We start from the raw sequence: 23,301 nt of genomic DNA, 5'->3' as shown, positions 1-23,301 counted from the left end.
AGATTAAAAACTGCACAGGTCAAGTGAGGAGAGTCAACCCGGAAGTGTTTACTTTCCGCTGGTAGGGACTTCCGGGTTGAGAATTTTGACAGAACGGATCATGAAATCGGAGATGGTTTGGTGAAGTTCTGGTGACAAGAAGTCACAAAATACGCGCGCGTTTTAAATTCCCCGCGCGTGCCGGACCTCACGGAATTTCAAGGACCCTTCCTTATCATGAGACTTCGGTGAAAACAACTTCCGTTTTCTTATTTTCTGGGAGAAATCGCGCTGGGTGGATCATCGGCATGATTCGCGACATTCGTCGGGCGGTGAAGGCGCTCTCCCCCGCCGGGATCGGGCGGCATTCCGAGCTGGTGGAGCTGCTGCACGCCCAGAAGGAAACCCACGAAGCTCTCTGTAAATACATCGCAGCCAGCAACAACGGTTAGTACATAGCTGTGTGAGAAAACATCGCCTATATTAAAGAGTGGGGAGGGGGGCAGACCCTACCCTGAATCCTTGAAGGCAGGGTCATGGCCAAATGGGTTCATGGCACCCTGAATAATTGATATCAACAAAAGCAACCGTTTAAATGGAACATATGTTTAAACAACTTGTTGTCTTACTTCCTAGCACAACCCATATCCTTTCCATTTTTTCCTGTGCATTAGTATTTTGATACGTTAGTATCTAACGGTACAAGGGTTGGGCAACTGATTCTGGGCCAAATTATCCACATGACGAAACATTTATAAATGTTCCCACTCATCTTCCCTTTCAAACGAGCAGAAAACTGTTACGTGGAATCTTATATTAGCTTGTGTAGAAACAACTGCCAGCCAATTAGATTTGCATATAGAGCCATGTAATCTGTGTGACTTGGTCCTTTGATCCCATGTCAGCCACAACCCTGTGTATAAACAGTGACGTCCATAGCAGTACACTGTTGGGCACACTGGAACAAGGGACCTTCCGTTGCCTATTACGGGGGGATCAGAATATGAGGACTCAATGCAAAAGTCCAGACACAAACAAATGCGAATTTTGGAAAAATAAAACAAACATAAATCAAGAGATTTTCTTGTGGAAAATAATACTATTTGCTTAATATTTTTCACCAGGTACAAAGTATTATTGAAAGTTCCCTCATTAAGTAAACTATTTCTCTAACCGTGACCTTTGCTGTTGATGTTTCTGACCTCATCCACCATTTCATGCCTCGTGATTGTGAGATGTAGGAGGTTCACATAGGGGTTTACAATATTTCACTGTATGTAACACTGTATGCTATTGAAAGTTTTTTTCCTCTCAACATGAATTGTACAATAAAAAAAATTCATGCATCTTTGACAGATATTCCTATCAATAAGAAATTTTGTTTTACCAGTTGCTTGGGTAACTGCTATTTGGCATATTCAGCTTTTAAATGTCAAATGTAAAAAAAAAAATAATTTTTGGTGCCAACCTACAAATTATTGATTGTTCTTACCATACTTCACAAACATTACATCATGTTGGTTTCAATGTACCATACTTATAGAATGGCTAACCCTACACTTGTGTTAAATTTAGACTAGAGATTATACATTATCTATTGTATTTGTGTGGCTAACCTTGTTCTTGTCATATGTTATCCATTATATTCCTGTGTTTCCAGAGTCCCAACTTCTCCTGAAGTTTTCGAAGTGCCAGGATGACTTCACGATACGGGAGGTGTCTGTACGGCAGGCGGAGATCCACTGGTTAGCTGACAAGATAGCAACGGAGTATGCTGATCAGGTGAGGGCTGAAAACACCCCAAAATGAATATGGTATTCTGTTGTAGGGTGTCTGGACTACTGCAGTAGCAGAACGCCATTGCAGATTACTATTGTGTTTTACATTTATGACAGGAAATTAATATTTTGTTTGCTGTATTCTTTACTGGAAAACACACCCCTTACCGAAGGGAGCAGTTTCGTCTCTGACAACATTAGTCAAATTGACCAGCGATGCTACCATTAAGGTCACAATAGAAATGCATTCCCCCCTCAAGAAGCCTTAGAATGTCCCATTTAAACTTTAAAACTCCACACCATGAACCTTGTGCCATTTGTTTTCTAGAAAAACCCTTCAAATGTTATGAAAGGATTCTTATTACATTGTATTTGGCCAAGGAGTTGATGCTGTTGACTTTGGACTGATGTTGCAATGGGTGTGCCATCAATCTTTTAACCATGTAAATGGCACAACTGTTATTCTGTTAACCATGTAACGTTAAATGTTACTACTCCCATTTCCACAGTACCTACAGTACAGGAAGGCCTTTAAGGAGGTGCTAGCCGAGCAGAAACTGCTGGATGAGATCCAGAAGGTGAAGGAAACGAGCGAGGGGAAGGTTCTGAAACTCAGGAAGCAGACGGAGCACAGTAAGAAGAGAAGTGACGGAGCCAGGCTGGAGGCCATGCAGGCTGAGGTGGCCATGGTGAGTAGTACTGTAAATGCAGAAATGTTCGCGGTGGATTAATGTTCACGGTTTTCGTGGTGACCACTTCACCGCGAACCTAAAACCACCGCGACCATTTGTCTGTTATGGTATTAGACTGCAGTCTATGGTGTTACTGCAAACTTAAATCCACCGCGAAAAGTCCCTTTTCCCGCTACCGCGAAATTAAATCCCCGCGAACTTAAATGCATTAAATTTTACAGTATTCTCCAAGCAGATGTAACATCTAGCCTGACTAAATCAAACTTCAAGCAACACCCTTCCACACAGGGTTCTCTTATTAAACTGTTTATTGCTATGATAGTGAAACTAGGCAGAATGACCAGGAAGCAGAACACTTTCCTTTATTGTTTCAAGAAGTTAACTTAACTATTCTGAAACAGGAACTTCCAGAAAGCAGAATTTTTCATTGTAGTTAGGCCTAGGAAAAAAAATGTTGTGTTTCCTGTTTCAGTCCTGAAAAAATTAGGGTCGGTAGGTAGGGATTATCTTTTTTTTTTCTTTGTATTTTTTTTAGGCTGGTCAAAACTCTACTGATACATATTACAATACAGTTGAACAAAGTAAACTGAAATGCATGATGACACTTGTCTTTCAATGTCAAACTTTAATTTTGTGCATGATAGATACATTTATCCTTCATTAGATGGGGGCCGCGTAGCACAGTGGTATTGTATTCGGCCCGTGATCGAGAGGTCGCCGGTTCGAATCCGCCTACCGTGTTGCCGGTCTTGTGCCCTTGGGAAAGGCACTTTACACGACTTTCCTCACTTTACTCAAGTGAAAAATGAGTCGTCCCTCGGATAGGACGTTAAATGGAGGTCCCGTGTATGGGGAGAGCCATACCCCATGCACGTTAAAGAACCCCCACACGTGCGATGGTGCGGTGTGCGTTGGTGCAAATCCTTCTGTCGGGAGTTGGTGATTCACTTCAAATCACCCGGATGGAGGCCTGGCGAACCTCTGTCTCGTATCAGCCACATGGTGAATTACATCATTCACCCGGACGGGAGACCTGGCGCATCCCCGTCTTGTAATTAGCCTACGAAAGGGTATGTCACCCCGTAAGGGGCGGTATAACCCCGTTGTGTGTAGACATGTGCGAACATGTCTACATTTGATCACGTCGACCGATGATGAGATGGGACAAGCAGTGTTTTACTTCAATAGGAAGCAGGCTAAATAAAAATTCTAACTGGAAGCTATGTGACTCCACTGCCCACCCCCCAAAAAAGTCTAGGGTCGGCAGGTTTTTTTTAGGGTAGGTAGGGAAACAGGAAACACAATATTTTTTTTCCTAGGCCTTAGGAAGCTTAAAGATTAAGCCAGCTATATGTACATGTATAATGAGGGTCTGCATGCTCTTTTCTGTAACGCCATGGTAGCCTATAGGAATGCTAAACAAATTACTAAACACCCAGACCATGGTATACCATACAATAAATTCTTTATTTTCTGTTCTTTCCCATCCTCCTCTGTGGCTTTAGAAAACTTGCTGTGGCCTTTTGTAACTTTACATGTTTTTCTCCAGGCCGTATCAGCTGCAGAGGAATCCCAGACAAAGTACCAGATAGCCAAGACCAAGTTTGAAGTTTACAAGGTACAGGAATGTCAAGTACATGTGTTTATGCTTGGCATACTTGCCAAGGGGCTCTCAGACTCTTACTTTCCCTTTAAGCACTTGAAACTCATGCACAGAATTTTTTCTATAGAGCACTTAGGACATGATTTGCAACTCTGCATTTAGAGATATTATAGAAATACTGCTACTTTCCTAATCTGTCAAGAATGACTTCAAGTTAGGTGTGCATTTAGAGCAAGATTTTTTAATGATATGAATTATGTGTTTTGATCTATGGTATTGTTTTGACTGCAAAATTGAAGTACCTCCTTTCCACTCCTACTTCGAAATAAGTCCCTGCAAAAATGACCAAATTTACTCTTTACAACCTGGATTTAGCTGCAGTAGAATCCAACGTATTGCATCAAGGCATTGCAACGTATTGCATCACATAAGTCGGTATAAGTATAAATTTCTGAAAATCCAAACATTTCCCATTCACTCCATTATAAATGGAATGACAAAAAATGATAATAACATCAAAAATAAGCTGACAGTTTTCTGTTTAGAGGCATGAATTGCCATAATTCTTGAAATAATTTTATAAGGTCACAAAAAAAAGCAATTTGTATTGAACAGTTAAAAAAATTTGTGACTTGAAAAATGTGAATATTTGCATTGCAGGCTGGGAAGGTAAAGGTGGCACATCAAATTACCATGATTCTTAAAATCATCCTGATTTTATAATGGTCACAAAAAAATGCAAGCTGTAGAAATGAAAACTTTGCAACTTATTGGAAAATGTGCATACTTGCATTGCAGGCTGGGAAGGTAAAGGCTGCCTTGTTGACCCTGTCAGACAACATGCAGCTGTACCACCAGAGATGCGGTAACCTAGCAACCACACAGCAGGCGCTGGCGGAGTTCATCCCGGACGTCCCCACTCCCATGACACCTGAGGATATGAAGAGTAGTAAGTTCTTCATGACACCTGTGGATTTGTCATTTCCTTTAGAAACAAGGAAAGCTTTCTTCGTGATTAACAAGAGCACAGTTTTGGATGACCTCAATAAGTCTATTTATAGGATATCAGATACAGGGCCAAAGTTTAAGGCCCCTGACATGTAAATAAAACATGTCTGTGTTAAGCATGGTCTAGGCAAGAACTGTTTACTACAATGTAGTTGATGGCCTTCACTTCTGACTTGCACATACACAGTTGAACTGTGAAAAAGCTTAATTCACAAGTTCTTTGTGTTTAGAATATCTATTATTCATAGCTTCTTTTCTGTCACAATGTGATTTTTTCTAAAGATTTGATTTAAAAAGTTGAGATTTCAGGAAAGGTTTCACAATCCCCCCCTAAAAAAAGAATTGCAAGTACAGTTTTTCTAGCCTATCATACTTGTTCTGAAATATTAAATGTTTGTTGTTTTGTTTTGTTTGTCATAGTGGATGACAAAGGAGTCCAACTTGTCAGAGAAGTGGCGGAGAAACTCAACATGCAGAACCCTCCCAAAGAGGGGGGTCAGGAGGAAGGGTCCACCCTCCACACCTACCGACCCCTCACCTACCAACCCTCTCTCCCCTCTACCCACATGGTACAGTCCACCTCTCCACAGACAGCCACAGGGCACATCCAGGACAGTACCACTCCAGCAGATGGAATAGGGGACGACAGGGCTAGCATTAGAAAAAATCCTTTTGATGAGGAGGTAGTCCCTCCCACTAGTCCAGAGGTTGAAGACGGCGGCCCCTCTACACCACCCCCTCAAAACTCCAGCCAAAACTTAGCACCAGAAGGAACAACAACTGCCAAGACTACCCCGAGCCGCCCCCCTCCCCCTTCTCATCCTCCATCTCACACAAGAGATGCCTCGCCGTCTGCTAGAGATGACCAGGGAACTTCGTCATCAGAAGCCCCTCCGAGAAGGCTGACGAGGATGCAGTCTGGGAAGGGTCCCCCCCCCGCCCGGCCGCCCCCTCCGAAGGCAGCGACTCTACCCAACAGGCCGCCCGCACCACTCCCTAGACCAGGTATATCTATATGAGGGTCTGCATGGGGAACAATAGTACATGTACTGGCAATGTTTAATGGTCAATTCAGAAGAGCCTGCAATAGTTAACAGTAAATTGACTTGTTATTGTGAAAGATTTGCAGAATGATTGTATTGGATTGTTCCATTTCATGAGGCGTCTAGCAAATAAGTCTGCAAACGCCAACACAAGTGGATGCTCCCTTGTGCCCTTTGACATCTGCAAAGGCAATCTGACATTCAACTAAGCAATGAAATTAAAGTGACCTCTTACGCTTTCACAAATATGGTGTGAGTTTGTAGTATATATATTTAAGTAGTAAGAGTTTATCACAAACACTTAAAAATTAAAATGCAGCAAACATTTCATAATTTACAACACAGTGTCTTCATACAGAATGATTGTGTCTGTAATCTGAATCCCTTTTCCAGACCTGACAGCCTCACATGAAGATGACAGTGTGGACTACAGTGAACCGTACGTGCAGGCAGACAACTACATCGACCCCAACACTGTTGTCGGTCCAAAACCCGAACCTCAGCAGCAAGCTCTACAATCCAACGACACTGCCCAGCAACCACCTGACGTTGCCATGCCAACAACAGATATTGCCCAGCAACCGTCAGAAGATTCTCAGGTTGCTACGGAAACGTCGGATGTTGCTAAGCAACCGAGCAAGCCCAGTCGTCCGCCCCATGGCTCTCTTGCCAGACAGTTGTCGGATGCGCTGATGATGAGACAGGCTTCAGGAGACTCTGTAGGAGAGGAGGCGGCTCTGGAGAGGAGCGATTCGGTCACGTCCGACCACAGTTATGTGGAGATCGTGGATGGGGTGCCACAGGAAGAGATTCAACATAATGGTTAGTGAAGTGATAAACATTCTTGAAATTTTCATGTTTCATCCCACATTCTTAGCAATACTGCTTTCCATTTTCAAGAAAAGATGACCCTCAGTGGCCCTCTGGCACTGGCATGTTTCTCATGGTGTACTCCACAGATTATGTGTGTAGTGTACTTGTGTTATTTCCTTTCTTTTATCAAGGAAAGTGCATGTTTTTCTGATACTGTTGACTGAAATGTTTCCTTACCAAAAAAAGGGAATGTCTTGCACTGCATACTGAATGAAGAAAGTCAATAACGTTTGTACCAGTAGGTACATTAAACTAAGACATTTTACTGATATCCTCACTGATTTATTCTGTTTTTTATCATTAGGTGATGGTGATGGCAGCCAACTGACACAAGGGCTAGATGCACCGTCCAAGGACACTGAAAAAGTTCCAGACCAAGACAGTGGTGGGATCACATTTACTGTAGCCGGCAGTGGAGATGCCACGGAAAATCAGAATCCAGCCAGTGTTGAGAAGGAAAAGTGTGGAGAGGCTGGGAGTGAGAGGAAGGATCTAGACACGGACAAGTTGTCCAGTAAAAACGGTAAAGAGGATGCTGCAAAGGTAGTTGTTGCAAAGCGTGAAGAAGAGCTGCAAACTGAAGCCTAGTTTGTTACAACACACATCATGTGGTGTATTGTGACAATAAAATTTCAAAGGATTTCCTTCTCAAACTTGCTGCAGAAAGTTGGCCAACTCTAGATACCAGAATAGCCATTTGATTTCCTAAACATACTTCTCAAAATCTTACTAATAGATTGAAAACAATACCTGCATGTTTTGTGCCATTCCGAAAATATATGGTCCTACCTGTAGTATACCCATTTTACTGTTCATTTTCATTCTCTACAGTAAGAAGATTTATATATGTTATACTACCATTAGGACATTATTGTCCATGTAGTGGGCTAATTGTTTACCTCACCTCACAGCAGATGTTTGTAAAGACATAGTGAAGCACAACCATCTATGCACATGTAGACCCAGGCTGTAGATATAGTTAGGTGTAGTGTAATGCCAAGTATTTAGTGCCTCTATTGATACTGTTGAACTTTGAATCTAAAAAGCCTGAAATGTAGGAAACGTATATGTAGGTAATCCTGTGTGACTGATGTGTAACGCTACTTCACCTTTATCCATTGGGTAACCATTATCCGTTGCTTTTAACAACAGAGTATTTGGGGATATTACGTTGACAGACGTTGGTTTCAAATTTCAGTATTGTCAGTATATTGCAGTTCAAAACTATCGCCCGTCGGCTTGATGTGCCTAAATACCCTGTTTTGAAAAACAACGGATATAGGTTAACCCGCAGATAAAGGTGAACTAGCTTTATTTACAGCACAGTGCTAAAACTTTGTTCCAACACAAAAGGTTAGCATGTTAAATTTTTCACTTGTGCTATGGTCTTCTTCAGATTTCAAGTTACTGCAAAATTCACTTATTTTCACTGGGACTTATTTTTATGGCTGTGTGGCCACAGGCCACAATTTGAATTTGAGTGGTGAGGTCACCACAAAAGCTAAAAACGTTTGCAAACAATTTTTAAAATTTCGACATTTAAAATGCCAATCACCTAGTAGAATGGTAAAAAGTTTTATGGGCTTAACTTTTGTGTTGGAACCAACTTTTAGCTCAGTCTCTACTACTATATGTTAACAATCAACATGAAACTTCATTCTCGTGTCAAACCTTAGTAAGACAGAACGTGATATAAAGAAGTTACCTACATCCATGATAAACCAGCAAGATTATAAAAGCTTCTCTCATAATGTTACATATCAACCTTATATGATCCGTACGTTTGGGTAATGTAGCTGGCAGCAAAATACATTGACTACTACAAACATGATATTGTATTCACACATTTCTTTTCTAAAGTAAGATGTAGGTTTTGATGTTCTGGTATTTGGAATAAGTTGGAAAAGTGTTGTACAATGTTATTCGAGTTTAGAAATGGTTGTGTTTCTAAGACTCACGGTTCTATATTATTGTAACTTTTATGTTTGTTACTGAGATCACATCATTGATTTAACAGTTAAGTTCACTTTGAAATAGTTGTGTAACAGTTAAGTGCAGTTTTGTTCCCATATTGATGATGTGGTCCATTGAATGGGCCTCTTACAGAAAGCCATAATTTCTTCTGACCATGTGCAAATAAGAAAGGTCTTCAAAAGGCTGTTGTAACAATATCCTAATTATAACACTTTATAGAGCGTATGTGTCCTTTAGCAGAACATACCAACAATACCTGAATATATTTGTAGCCCAACCTTTAGAAAGATGTATACATCTAAAAGGCTTTCCAGCTGTTTTGGCTGCTTGCCTTATTTGTAATGCCATAACTCAGATTCCTTGTTGGTATAAATTTATACTTCCTTTAACAAAAATACTTGCCAACATATCTGAAATAATATTAATGCCTGTTATATGCTTCATGTGCAATTTGTACTGAGACATTATAAAGAAACTGACTGCTGCATTTTGGCCAGGGTAGGTTTCTAGACAAAGTATTTTCAATGTTGAAAGTACATTGTGTATGTTTTACTTGAACATGTGACAGTTCTCTATTTGGAAATGACACATGTAGTACTTCTGTAGGTAGACAGAGGGAGTAGTTGCAAGAGCTTGCGAGTCATCTATTGAAACGTTAGTGCATGTTTTGTTGTTTAAGTACGACTTGAATTTACTGTGAAAAGTAATTCAAGTTAGCCCTTTAAAACATTTCTAAAGTTAAGCCATTTGTATTTAATGATTGTCAAGGCTGTATGCTTGCATGTTGCATGATATTGACAATATGATTTTGTTACTTTAGAATTTATTCAAGAGATATGTTAAGAGCAAAGGCTGCATATATGTATATTAACAGCATATAGCCCATGTAACTGTTTGATTGTTGCATAATCAAATTCAATATAAGTTCAAATAACTTTGTTCACTCAACTTTAATGTTGTATTCAGCAGTTCATACCATTTGTACATTGTACTACCATTTTGCGTACTTTTACATGATAAAACCCTGAAGCCGGCTCCCGTGTGTAGTATGATTTGTCATGTTATTGGTATAACCACTGTTCGATGTAATACACAAGGTTTTGTATCTGTATAGCCGGTAAAACCTTCCTTTGGTGTAACACACCAGCTTCCATATCTGTATAGACGATATAACCGCTCTTTGGCATAACACACCAGCTTCGCAGGCACTCGGCCCAGCAGCAGCTGGTTATATTACACTGAACTACTCTTCATATCAAACCTTTATACATCTAAATACAAGCGTTGTTTAAAGCTATATAGTAAGGATTCTTCTACTGTACTGCGAGTTCCACTCAAAGATAGTTCTCAGAAAAAATGAGTCTTTGAACACTTCGATCATTTTTCACAAGAGGAAAGTAGACTGACAAACAGACGACAGTTTCAGGTAAAACGTAGCTCGGTCAGCAGGGTAAAGTTTCACAGCCCACTCTCTCCTGCCGGGCCCACTAGCTCCTTCATCAGACAGACGAACTCCTTACCTTCCCTTACCAATTAAAGTACTGGGTTTGGTCCGTATTTTTTCTTATTTTTTTCGGAGAAAAAAGGAAAGAGAAAGAAAGAGAAATATAAGATGGGATCGGAGGTCCCCCCACCTCGCCCCCAGACAGACGAAAGACAGACGGTTTTACTCTGAAGACCTGCGTCATGTGTCTTATCTACTTCCTCCTTGATTTATATCAAACAATCATACTGAAGACATTGTTTAAAATCTCAACTTTAGATCTACAAGAACAAAGCAGCGTCGTAAACAGTGGAGAAGTCAATAATGTCGTACGAAATATCCATTTTGTATTCGAAATTCGGCATTACGTTTTCTTTATCGGAAGCAGGTGTCTAGAAAACTAGATATTTGCAGAGTATAAACATAGTGGGATGCGATGCCTGGTACTGGTCTATTTCTTTTCCTCTTTTGGCTCTTCTGCTGTATCCTTCCCTTCCTTCAACAAGAAGGTACAGAACTCTGCAAGGGAAAAATAATGCATGTTTAGCAGGGTGTTATTTTTACTGATGACTTAGTCCCCCTCTATCTCTCATTCTCTAAGTAGAAACGGCTCCACGGCTGATGATCAAAGATATTTTCTATGAAACAGTAAACGTAAAAGTTAATATAAAAAAAGTAGTTGTAAAAAGGCCATCCTTTTCGACCTCAAAAGAAGAAAGCTATCAGTGAAGCAAACCAGAGCTAGAATAGGAATAAGCCGGCTATTGTACAATACCTTACTTCTTTAAGTCCGCACCCCACAAGTTCTAATTTTTCAGCCACCAAAGGTAATAACTACATTAAACCTACCTACCTACTACATTAAAGCAGAGAGTCGAGCTAAGGGCACAACCCGCCGTACGTGCCAAAACATGGGCAATCTTTTGGGATCCGTAAGTGGTAGGTACCGCCTCCGTACGAACTTGTAGGGAATACAACGGATTTGGAGCACGCAGACACGCCGTAGAGCTTTACGTGCAGGCAAGGGCTGCGGATTCGCCCCCCGCACGTGCCCGTATGGGCGACGCGCCTGCCCTGTACAACCTGAACGTTTTTAGAAATACGTGGCGGACGTGGCCTCCCCCCCCCCCCCCGAAAAAAACGTACGAACAAATTGCACGTACGGCGGATTGTGCCCTTAGAGTTAAAGGAGTGGCTACATGCGTTCTCCTGTACCTTCGATGTTGATCCTGCCGTCCCCATCCTCCAGTCCGCCCATCAGTTCTTCAATCTCCTCATCCTTCAGTTTCTCTCCTGGACAAACAATCGTCACAAAGAACTGTCAATCATCCTGCACAAACAATTGTCACACAAAACTGTCAATCATCCTGCACAAACAATCGTCACACAAAAATGGTCAATCATTCTGCACAAACAATCGTCACACAAAAATGGTCAATCATTCTGCACAAACAATCGCCACACAAAAATGGTCAATTATCCACATGTCGTGGGCGGTAATGGACGTGTATTTAATTTTTGTCTCGTATCAAAAATCATTATTTTGGTCCTCTGAATAGCGTCAACTATCATAATTCCACCGGGTACTGTAAGACATCAAAATGGATTGCAAGAATGTAATAATGCAGCACCAGTAATTATGAACCTCTGCACACTTTAGATTGGATGGCATTCAGCACCAAGGACAAGCATGGCAACATATGTGTGAATGGCGTTCAGCACCAAGGACAAGTATGGCAACATGTGTTCGGATGGCGTTCTGCACCTAGAACATGCATGCCTACATGTGGGTGGGTGGCGTTCAGCACCAAGGACACGCATGGCAACATATGTGCGAATGGTGTTCAGCACCAAGGACATGCATGGCAACATGTACACATCCTTGATTGTTGTTCAGCACTAAAGGATGTGACGTTTCCAGAGAATGCGACGTTATGAATAAATGTGTTGTGGCCCTCGTTGCAAGTTTTCTGGGCCCTGTTTTGGAGATGTAGAAAGACCTGGTCTGTAGTTAACAGGCCACTCTGCACTCCAAATCAGGGACAAGAATAACGTCGGTGTGAGACAGTCCGTCCCTGTCGTCTGCAGCAGTATCCCAAATCAGGGAAAAGAAGAACATCGGTGTGAGGCAGTTTGTTCATGTTGTCTGTGAACCGCCACCCCCACCACCACCCACCCCACCAAGGGACGGTTCTCCATTCCATGCCCTTTTTCTTCTTCCAAAGCGTAGTTATCTGTAGAAATCTGATAGTGATATGCGGCTTCACTACGACTCGCTTTTAGAGCTAAGCGCACCGGATCACCCATTCTCTTCGTGTTAAACAATAGTCCATCCACGAAGCCTACTATGGAGGCTGTGGCTGGCACATAAAGGGAAAACGATGTCACGAAATCCCCCTTCACATCCTAATTTGAAATACATACGACATCACATTCCATCAACGTCCGTTTATGTCAGTCACGTGACGTGTTGTCCATATAACCGAGTGGACAAGAATATTTCTGTTAAAGCCATTAACAGGTCAAGGTCATTTCAAGAACATCGGAAGGGAGGAGGGATCTATGGTGGAACCACGCGCTTTGCTGATTGCAGAGGAACTGCAAAGCAGAACGCCGATGTAGCATAGTGCACTAGTTTTAATTAAGTACATGTACAAAGGTTTTTTTTCGTTTTTGGTTGTTACAAACGCTATCGACTATCCATTAGATGGATAGTCAAAACATAGACAGGAGAAGTGTGCTTGAAATAGCATTGTTGTTATGTCACCACTCTGCTCTTCGGCGAATGTCTTTTTGATTTATGTATATACGAATGATATCCAAGACTAGATATAACTGTCTAGTTTATTGTAATACATGATTTATCTTATAAGATGCGTGAAATTGTTAGACACGATTATTTTAACTTGTGTCAATTGGATGTAATTCAGTGCAAGACACTGCAATTTCCGATAAACCCTATCTTGAATCTTGAATCTTACCTAGATATGAGAGTCCGTGTCTGAAGGGACCAGTAGTTCTTACCTAAATATGAGAGTCCGTGTCTGAAGGGACCAGTAGTTCTTACCTAGATATGAGAGTCCGTGTCTGAAGGGACCAGTAGTTCTTACCTAAATATGAGAGTCCGTGTCTGAAGGGACCAGTAGCTCTTACCTAGATATGAGAGTCCGTGTCTAAAGGGACCAGTAGTTCTTACCTAAATATGAGAGTCCGTGTCTGAAGGGACCAGTAGTTCTTACCTAAATATGAGAGTCCGTGTCTGAAGGGACCAGTAGCTCTTACCTAGATATGAGAGTCCGTGTCTGAAGGGACCAGTAGTTCTTACCTAAATATGAGAGTCCGTGTCTGAAGGGACCAGTAGTTCTTACCTAAATATGAGAGTCCGTGTCTGAAGGGACCAGTAGTTCTTACCTAAATATGAGAGTCCGTGTCTGAAGGGACCAGTAGTTCTTACCTAAATATGAGAGTCCGTGTCTGAAGGGACCAGTAGCTCTTACCTAGATATGAGAGTCCGTGTCTAAAGGGACCAGTAGTTCTTACCTAAATATGAGAGTCCGTGTCTGAAGGGACCAGTAGCTCTTACCTAGATATGAGAGTCCGTGTCTGAAGGGACCAGTAGTTCTTACCTAAATATGAGAGTCCGTGTCTGAAGAGACCAGTAGTCCTTACCTAGATATGAGAGTCCGTGTCTAAAGGGACCAGTAGTTCTTACCTAAATATGAGAGTCCGTGTCTGAAGGGACCAGTAGCTCTTACCTAGATATGAGAGTCCGTGTCTAAAGGGACCAGTAGTTCTTACCTAGATATGAGAGTCCGTGTCTGAAGGCGGCGCTGTCGATGACTCCGATCCCGTCCTTGTCGTAACACTTCAGACACTCCTGGAACGCCTCGTAGTTGTCGAACGGGTCCCGGAACTTCATGGCCTCTCCAAGGTACGGCAGGAACGTGTCGAAATCTATCCGCTTGTCGTCTAAAGGTAAAAAAAATGTATTGTGATACAATTTGAAACTGTATATCCGTACAAAAAATAAGGCGCTTACCAACAAGTTTTCGATCAGGACGTTCTCAGGGGAGTGAAGGAGGCCATTTACATCAGAGCCCATCAACCTTCCCTCAACCAAGACTGGGGCCGATATCGACTTCCAAGCACCTTTGACCTTTTGCCGACATCACACTTCCGGTATGCATGTGTGACACAATGTCGTTATCTTGTACAATATATATATACCTTATATGATATATTTTGTTTCATATTGCAATTAAAACACACTGAATTCAACATTCTTTTTTATGTATTAGCAAAGTCAGCACTGAAGGCATCATACAACCGTTTACCTTTATCTTCGTGACATTCCAGCCACCCCACCCCCTCTCTCAGCCCGTTTTCTGCATTAAGGCATGGAATTATCTAAGGCGTATTTATATCCCACCAACATATTTGGTGTACTTACTCCATATTCTCTGACACATCTCACGTCGATGGCCCAGAGTGTGCCCATCCTAGCATTCGTTGAAGACCCCACTTGTTTTATGTCCAAAATGATATGTAATGTAGAATATAGGGTTCTGGTTACATGCCGTGGTCTGAGCGTATTCTTTATCCTGATGTTTCGCTAGCGCGGTCTAGCTGGACATTTGGACGGCGAACAGATCATGGTAAAGCCTACGTCTAATTTCCAAAGCGGGGCCCGGCCGGGCAGCTTACGTATGATACGAACGAAACGTATGATAAAAAGAAACCAAACTACACAGACGTAAAGAGAATAGTCATTGGAATTATTTGTTTACATCTTTAAGTACACATTTCTATTTTCCGTTTCCACAAACAGCCCGGCTGGGCCCCGGTTTGGAAATGTTACGTTAACAGCCAGAACCTGGCGTAGCTATCAGAGATTCAAACAGCGCGAAGTTGAATCTACGTAGCCTGATTAAAGCACGCTTATAGCAGCCCGCCCAACATCTGACCGGCTTCCTCGGCGGCGAGGGGTCAGTTACAGCTCAGGACAGGAAGAGTTTGTGTCACACTGACTAGGATCTACCTACCTCCGATCTCCTTGATGAACTGTTCACACAGGCTCACGGTGGGGTTCTCTCCGAACGACCGGAGCACGTCGCCGATCTGCCGCCCGTAGATCTTTCCATCTCCGACCTCATCGAACAACGTGTACCAGTCCTTGAAGTCTATGGAGCAAGAAGAAACAGTACATTAATTTCAGCCTGTCCCTTTTACGACCAAGAAAGATAAGATTCTTTTAAGTGGTTACCAATTTCCATCCCAATCTCTTAACATCACAGTACCCATACATAACATACTGTCAGAAAAAGAAGCCAAACTCAATAGGTTACATTTTAGAGTTGACTCTAGCCCAAAGTAGTCGCTTGCTATACTGCTTGAAATTGTTTACCTGTTTGCAACTAGCCCACGGGCAAGAATTTGCCATCAACGTACTAGTATTACATGTATTATTATTATTATTAAAACATATTTTGTTAGGAAGTTTGTCGGACTTGTTTCTTTTCCAAATTTCATTACTGATTTATCAGTTACTGAGTATGTGGTATTTCAAAAGAGGAATTTCGAACAGAGCTTCGATGCGCAAGCATGTACTCGTAACTGCATGTGTCTATCACTGACTATTGCCAAAAGGGGTAACAGTGGCTCAGCATTGATACGTAACCCTGCATACCTACATGCATGCTTTAGAGGTCAACCTTCGGTTTAATTACCTCCATGAAGATGGAGGTATTGTTTAAAGACAATGCTTTTTCTGAAATGGCGTGAGGAGACTTTTTAACAGTCAAGGTCCTTGGTTTAAATCTCATGACATGCCATCGACGTTGTGTCCTTGGGAAAAGCGCTTTCCATTAAATACTCCACCCGGGTGTAAAAACGGGCTTCGGCTGTGGAGGTCAAAGGTGGTGGAAGGAGAGGGTTTGGCTCTGCCTTCCAATACCTTGTCCTAGACACATTGCCTGACAACAGTCCACTGCCCCTACGGTCCCAAAAAAGGCTATGGGGCCACATTTACATTTTCCTTTTATAATCTTTCATGCTAACCGGCATGTTTCGCAAGCTTGAGGGATTAGTCCACTTCACTGGAATCTAACTAAGAAAAGAAAAAGAAAAAAACTATGGAGACTCACCCTCCAAGACGCCCTCGTCCAACTTGGGGGCCTCGCGTTTGGGCGGAGGAGCGGCCTTGGGTTCTTCCTTCGGAGGCTCCGGTTCGGCTTTCTTGGCAGCTGCCTTTGCTGCTGCCTTCGGTGGCTTAACCCGGAGGGGGAAGAGTAAGAAACGCGTACTTTAATCATAGTTTCACTTCATTTGCAATTCCGTTCATTTTTCATTGGACATATCATTACACGTCTAGTATTTATTACACAAGTATCAATTATATTCTAGATCAGGTTACATCCCTTAATCGCTTTTTGCCAAATAGTCTAAGGCGATTTGAATATTCGCGTAAAAGGTAAGCGATAGCTCTGATTGGCCTCCAGGCTGGGAATATATATAGAAAGGGATGGATACAATCTTTACTCCAGCACGAACAAGAGAATGTCTTTAGGTTTACAGAAATACCAGTCCTAACGCACGATGGGTATGGGGGATTTTGCATCGACGTGAAAGGAAACCATCAGTTAAACGTTGTCTTATGAGCCCTCATGGCACAATGCGGGATTTGTGGCGTCCTTCTCCAACCAACCCCCTTAATACTGACCAAACTGAAAACGCCCCGAATAAAGATGGATTGGATACATAAAAGAATTAAAGCAAAGATCAACAGTCTGAAGGTGTAAACTGTCACAGCATTGAATGGATATCTAGTCTATAGTTAATACAAATACTGGTAGCCTAGAGTAAAATGAAGGTCAAACGCATGCCAGGTGACCTTGTAAATTTTCGATATTTCTAGCACGGATTTAGCTTCAGTGGAGAAAGGTTATATTTTCTTTCAACTTGGGCTTATGTCCCTCTTGCATTTTATATCAATAAAAGCATCCAACTCTATCAAGAGCAATAATTTCACGAGGTTTAAAACCTCGTGAAATTATTGCTCTTGATAGAGTTGGATGCACTTTAGAACAATACCTCAAGTGAAAGCAATAAGAAGCCAGAGAATTCTTACCATGATGGTTCCTCTCTGCTGGACGACCTAATGTGAGGACCCGTGTCTGTCCCAGCCAATTTATGCCCTGGAGAAAATAGATATTCTCATTTTGGTCCGATGCGCCAAAACTGTAGATTCCTTTCTACCCTTTTGACCTCACCCTACCATATGTGTGCCCGGCTCGGCGAGGAATTCCTGCGGTCCCGGTTTGGTCAGGACAGTTGTCGTCTTCACCTTTTAGGAAGAGGCGATCAGTGGAACATCCAAGGGTAGGGTGACCGTTCTATCCAGGGGGAAACTAATTTTGTGTGTGAAAGAAAAACGGTTCATCGATTCGTTCTATCTCCTCAGATGTTGTCGGTATTCGCCGCCGTCTCTCGGCTTTTGGACATGTCCGGGATCAAGGAGGTTTCAGTCAGATTGAAATTCCATTGATCGGATGGCTTCTTAATTTTTCTCTTGTCTGGCACTTCTTTTTTACACTCTTTATCTAACCATTAGTACACTGGATATGCCAAGCAGATGGGTGCCTCATAGATAAATCAAGAAGGCAAATGAAACGATGACCATATGGAAGGATGGAATCTATTATAAACCATAAGGTGCACAAAAGTAATTTCGGTTCAACATATAAAGCGTTATCAGTTGTTAATTTACCAATCGCAATGTATTATATATTATTGTACAGCTTATCTTAATCCTTAAAAATGATTCCTTGTTTGCTATGATCATATATTCATTTAATTGGTCGAGAACCACGGTTGCTTTTTTTTTAGTAGGTCGCAAAAAATGCCCCATCACCGGCTTGCTCGTTCCAATTTATGGACTGCACTTTTAGTCATTATTGCTAGGCGGCGCTGTGAGACCACCCGGTGACAGGTAGGCGTGTTAGTGAGGTCAAGATGGCGGCTAGTGGTGAAAATGACGTTCAGCAACCTTTGGTCAAACCGACTCGAGAGTAAGAATTTACTCTTTTTGTGCTAAACCACATATGTCTGTGTAATGTGTAACTATAACAGGCTCTTTTGGCTCAGTATGTGTTGTGTTTGAGACCTACAACGGCGTAGAAAACATAGGAAAGTTGGGCGTTTGTGGGCGAGGAAAAAAAAGCCGGTTGTCATTCATTCACAAATTATTTTTGAACTTCCAGAAAACATATGAGCGGCTGTTGGTTTCAATATACTAGTGGGCATTGTATTCACGCTGAAAAGGGCTACTGTATGATCATCACTGTCTTTACAATCGGTGATTGAAAACGTGAAAAATATGAAAGTGAGAAAAATACATAATTTTTTTGACATCCCGCTGAAAGGAAGGAGGGGCCATTTAGAGTACAGCTTCCTACACACACAATATTCATCTGGTAAACACAGGACCATGTTGGACAACAATTTATGGCTTCAACGTACAAAACTTGCCTCCAAATTGTTTGAAACTGAGTTAGGTTGTCGATTGTGTGTGAAACCAGTTGGAGGTATAACGTTACACTAGGGTATTATATTATAATTTGTGGGGCATTGTTGATTGCAGTGCTTTGTTGTTCATTTGGGTGTGGTTTGTTACATTTCAGGGTGTAACTTCGACAAACTTCAAAACTGGTGATATGTCCTCGAAAAAAGAACACAACACATGACTTTACAAAGAGGCCTAGATTGCAATTTTAAATCTTGAATAAATTTATGCAAGTTTATTTAAATCATTTTTTTCATTATGATGACCAGATGACCAGCCTTTAACTGTGGACATAGTTTTAGAAATGTCCAAATACAGACCAACAGCCATAAGGGAACGTCCTGCTCCAAAATAGCACACAGTACATGGACGTCATCAGTTATGATGTTCATTGAGGAGATTCTATCCTTGTGGGAAATTAGGTTTAGGAACTTTAGGATCAATGAAATTGTGTATCCTGAATGTTTTTGACACTAAATGTTTGTCTGAGTAGCACAAGTTTATGTTTCCTGCACTGAAAAGTCGATAAAGAATAATATCTGTAATTTTTTTTTTAGTATTCAGTTTAGATACTTCAATGAATGATTTATACCATTCATCTGGTAAAGTTATAACGTAAGAAGTCAAAAGTGCACAAAATGGGAAAACAAGAAAACAAAGCTTCTTGAAACATAAAATAGCACTTAGATAAGCCCTTAAACTTTAACCTAGTAAACAATTTGTTATTATCTACTTCCACATTCCTTTGGTATTGTAGCGTCCATAAAGCCACAAGTTTGTAAAACAGATGACCTGATTTTTTTCTCGTTTGTTTGTTACTGGTAAACCACCTAAAGGCATAACACTAACAGACAACTTCTTTTTAACTAAGTACAAGCTGCGTAAAACTGGACTGATAGGTTTTATCCTCTCTCACTGGGATGGACCCATACTGTGTTCAATGAATGTGGTGGATTCTGAAATGCGCTTGTGGCATGGCTCTCCACAAACACAGAACCTCCAGCTTTACCTCCCATCCAAGAGGACATCCCTTACCATTCACATTTTTCCAGGTCGAGTCAGAAAATAAGTGTAAAATGCTCTCCTAAACACAAGTCAGCACCCCTATTTGATACTCAGCCTACCTGTTGTGTCCTGTTGCAGGAAAGTTGACACGTACGGGTTCACACGACCGGAGGATGTCCCTTACCGTTCTCATTTTCACTAGTCATGTGAGGAAATAAGTGTTATGTGCTCTAAGTACAAGTTAGCAACTCTGTTTGATATTCTAGTATTTCTACCTACATCGTAGTACATGTTGTGTCCTGTTGCAGGAAAGTTGACACATACGGGTTCACACGACCGGAGGATTTTGACTATGAGACGTATGAAGAGTTCATGTCCAGATACCTGTCTGTGCTGGCCAGGAGGGCCTCCAGATGGAACGGACTTCTCAAGGGGAGGAAGGCTATCAACAGGTCCTTCAAGGGTGGGTTATTCACTTACAATTTATACAAAACGAAAGAACAAACAATCTCATTCACTCACTCTGTCACAGTTTCATTCATGTTTAGAATGAGAAAAAATGAATTGACTTACATGCACTCTACCATCATCCATTGCATTCATGCATTCCTTGATATATTTTGTGTTTTAACAATGACTCAATTTCATTGCTTTGTTTTAAACTCATAAGAATGAATTAATGTATATTAGAGTGACACAGTGTTATAAACTTCTTGTTGTGCCAAACTAGTCAAAGTCATTATTGTAAAACTAGTGATGTTTTCCTACTTCCAGTGAAGAGATTTATCAGAAAAGGCATTCCTGCAGAGCACAGAGGCATGGTAAGGCTTTTCTATCATTTTGTCTCAACCCATCCCTCCGTCTCAAGACAAAAATTTTGTTGTTGGGATGGAAAAAAAAATCCGTCCAAAATGCAGAATTTCATGACATGAACTTGATGAGTGTATTTTCTGAACTTAGAATGACAGATGTAACTTATTGTAACAAGTTACTAACAACAGAAATTAATAACATGTGGTCCCAAACAAAATCATAATCATGAGTGGAACAGAAAGCTGGAGACAGCCCTGTTTTGGACATTGGCATCTAGTTACAACTACTTAAAGTACTTGCCACATTGTACAAGGAGTAGCAGAATCCAGTCACATCCGTTACTGTATCCACTGTCTGTAGGGTCCATCAACTAGAATTATGTTGCAAGGAAGGTACTAGTAGCTGTATGTGTGATTCTTTCCTTGTGTGAGGAGGGATACAGCCCAGTGAACAGTTTGTTTCTGCTTGCGCCACAGATATTGGTATAGAGGAGAGTTAGTCATTTGTTTCCCCATTGTTTTAGGTTTGGATGGAAGTGAGCGGGGCCCAGCACAAGATGGAGACTAACCCTGATGTGTACTCAGGCCTGCTGAATGGACAGAAGGACCAGCAACTGTTAGACACCATCAACACAGGTCTGGATCTGTGTCATATTCTGTACCTGTACCTATATCTGTATCTGTTTAGCCCAGCATAACTGCCATTTGGCAGAACACAGCAGCTCTGTAGGCACGTAGCGTGGCAGCAGCTGGTTGTATTACACCAAACAAACTATCTCAATTAACCTTTGCACATCAAGTTGTCATCATCGGCGTCAGCTCGTGACCGAGCATTAGTTGTAAGCATTATGTAAAGCTATCTTATAAGGAAGCCCCTACAGTGCCTGATGTCAACGAGTTCCACCCTATGGTAGTTCTTGGAAAAAACAAAAGGTTAGAACACAAAATAGAACTTTTCTCTTTTCAATCCACCAGGCTATATATTTCAGTTGGTACCTGCTAGTATGACACAAAGAATAATGAATGTAAACTAAAAGAATGAAAAGCCTAAAATAAGATGTTACAAAATGACTGTGATACGTGCAAAGCATGATGGAATGATCAGGGTGTAAAGCAATGATGACACCCAAATCAACCACAAATGTACCTTCAGCAGAGACATGCTCTTGGAAAGAAACCCATGACATGGTTTTTTGTCGTCAGAATCCTAGGAAGACCTCAAATAGAAATTATGTTGTTATAATACAAGATGACCTAGTTATTTATGTTCTGGTCACTATACTATCTGTACAGATAGATTACATATACTGGCATCTAAATGGAACATGTGTTTCCTGTTTTGCTTTAACTGTGATGTTTGGTTTGTTATTTGTCAGATATCCACAGAACGTTCCCGGAGAACATCTACTTCTGCGACGCCTCCAGAGAGAGTAAGAGAGTTGCCCTGTACAACATTCTGGTCGCGTTTGGCCACCACAACAAGACAGTTGGTTACTGCCAGGTGGGTTTGCCTAGTTTTCAAACAAACTGGTAGACGTCACAACTGCTACATTCACTGTATTTAAGTTCAGACGTCTAAATCCAGCTCAGAAAAGAATCTGGCAACAAGAACAGGGACCTTTTGGGTTTTTGTTGCAGTTGGCTGTTTGGTCTACTTTAGAAAAAAGGGTAAAGGTCCTTTTCAAAGCCATATGGGGGTTTGTGTGTTGGGAATGGTATTGAAAGGTTGAGACCATCCCTAGCTCTCCTTTCACATCCTTTAAGTGTCCTCTCCCCAACCAGGTAACCATTTTTACATAAGGGTAGATCTAGAGTGAGAGCCACTTAAAGTGCCTTTCCCAGACACAATGTTTGTAGCTATATATATGACCAGGTATTGAACCTGTGACCTCTCGATTATGTATCTACCTAACCATATGCCATGCCAAGAAACAAACACCACAGTCTTATTCTCTCCAGTCAGAAGACCACTGAGTTACAGTGTTCTTCCCCCCTTGCCATTCTCCAGGGCCTGAACTTTATAGTGGCCATCTTCCTGCTGATCCTGAAGGATGAGGAACAGGCCTTCTGGCTGCTGGTCACTCTGCTGGAGGATATCTTACCTGGTTAGTTCTACACTTAGAATATTATTCAAATACAATTCAATCTCTACAACTGGATAAAAAACGGATATTTACTTCCGGACGTTTCGAGTGACATCCATCACTCTTCTTCAGCATCACTAGAATGAACTAGCAGGACAATTCCATGCAAGTACAGCTAACTAGAAAAACTGGTTTAACCACTAACTCAAAGTTACTACACTTAGAATATTAGTGTGTAGAGGGTAGGAATGTTCATATCATTTGGCACTACACTCAGGGTTATCTCCAGGTCTTTTTGTCATAGCGTAGGGGGCATCTTACCACAGTGAAGCCATGTGGTAAGCGGCACAGGGAGAGCACTGTTGGGGATGGGATGGTCATCCCCCGAAAAACTGTTTCTAGCTAAG

At 41.5% G+C, this 23,301-nt stretch overlaps 3 protein-coding genes across 3 annotated transcripts in view; 2 read left to right on the top strand and 1 right to left on the bottom strand.

Moving 5' to 3' along the window:
- The first annotated feature begins 66 nt into the window (after positions 1 to 66).
- Positions 67 to 9,983, top strand: LOC118427417 (protein piccolo-like). The gene is made up of 8 exons (XM_035837216.1): positions 67 to 426; positions 1,640 to 1,761; positions 2,267 to 2,446; positions 3,999 to 4,067; positions 4,851 to 5,001; positions 5,481 to 6,065; positions 6,497 to 6,925; positions 7,281 to 9,983. Exons 1-8 carry the CDS (start codon positions 288 to 290, stop codon positions 7,562 to 7,564), a joined length of 1,959 nt encoding a protein of 652 aa, XP_035693109.1. The 5' UTR covers positions 67 to 287; the 3' UTR covers positions 7,565 to 9,983.
- On the bottom strand, positions 9,882 to 17,663 carry LOC118427418 (neo-calmodulin-like). The gene is made up of 6 exons (XM_035837217.1): positions 17,560 to 17,663; positions 16,577 to 16,700; positions 15,476 to 15,613; positions 14,232 to 14,402; positions 11,649 to 11,726; positions 9,882 to 10,952 (listed from the first exon to the last, which is right to left on the bottom strand). The coding sequence occupies exons 1-6, from the start codon at positions 17,560 to 17,562 to the stop codon at positions 10,885 to 10,887; spliced, it is 582 nt and encodes a 193-aa protein (XP_035693110.1). The 5' UTR covers positions 17,563 to 17,663; the 3' UTR covers positions 9,882 to 10,884.
- Positions 17,664 to 18,384: 721 nt separating this feature from the next.
- Positions 18,385 to 23,301, top strand: part of LOC118428137 (growth hormone-regulated TBC protein 1-A-like) — a gene marked incomplete in the record, with an annotated part of 7,731 nt that continues 2,814 nt past the window's right edge. The window contains 6 exon segments of the mRNA XM_035838121.1: positions 18,385 to 18,499; positions 20,307 to 20,461; positions 20,773 to 20,819; positions 21,335 to 21,446; positions 22,187 to 22,311; positions 22,819 to 22,887. Coding sequence (XP_035694014.1) covers positions 18,444 to 18,499; positions 20,307 to 20,461; positions 20,773 to 20,819; positions 21,335 to 21,446; positions 22,187 to 22,311; positions 22,819 to 22,887 — 564 coding nt within the window.

Source organism: Branchiostoma floridae, chromosome 12 (assembly GCF_000003815.2).
Source record: "Branchiostoma floridae strain S238N-H82 chromosome 12, Bfl_VNyyK, whole genome shotgun sequence".
NCBI lineage: Eukaryota > Metazoa > Chordata > Leptocardii > Amphioxiformes > Branchiostomatidae > Branchiostoma > Branchiostoma floridae.
Note: the sequence above shows the minus strand (reverse complement) of the source record. Positions and strands in the feature narration are given on the sequence as shown.

Excerpts from the sequence above, each read along its gene's own strand:
- LOC118427418 (XM_035837217.1), bottom strand. Across the intron at positions 14,403-15,475 it reads GTTCATCAAGGAGATCGGAG|ACGACAAGCGGATAGATTTC; the intron begins GTAGGTAGATCC and ends TTTTACCTTTAG. Across the intron at positions 11,727-14,231 it reads ACACGGACTCTCATATCTAG|GAGAGAAACTGAAGGATGAG; the intron begins GTAAGAACTACT and ends TTGTTTGTCCAG.
- LOC118427417 (XM_035837216.1), top strand. The coding sequence starts at position 288 with ATGATTCGCGACATTCGTCGGGCGGTGAAGGCGCTCTCCCCCGCCGGG. Across the intron at positions 4,068-4,850 it reads CCAAGTTTGAAGTTTACAAG|GCTGGGAAGGTAAAGGCTGC; the intron begins GTACAGGAATGT and ends CTTGCATTGCAG. Across the intron at positions 6,066-6,496 it reads CGCACCACTCCCTAGACCAG|ACCTGACAGCCTCACATGAA; the intron begins GTATATCTATAT and ends TCCCTTTTCCAG.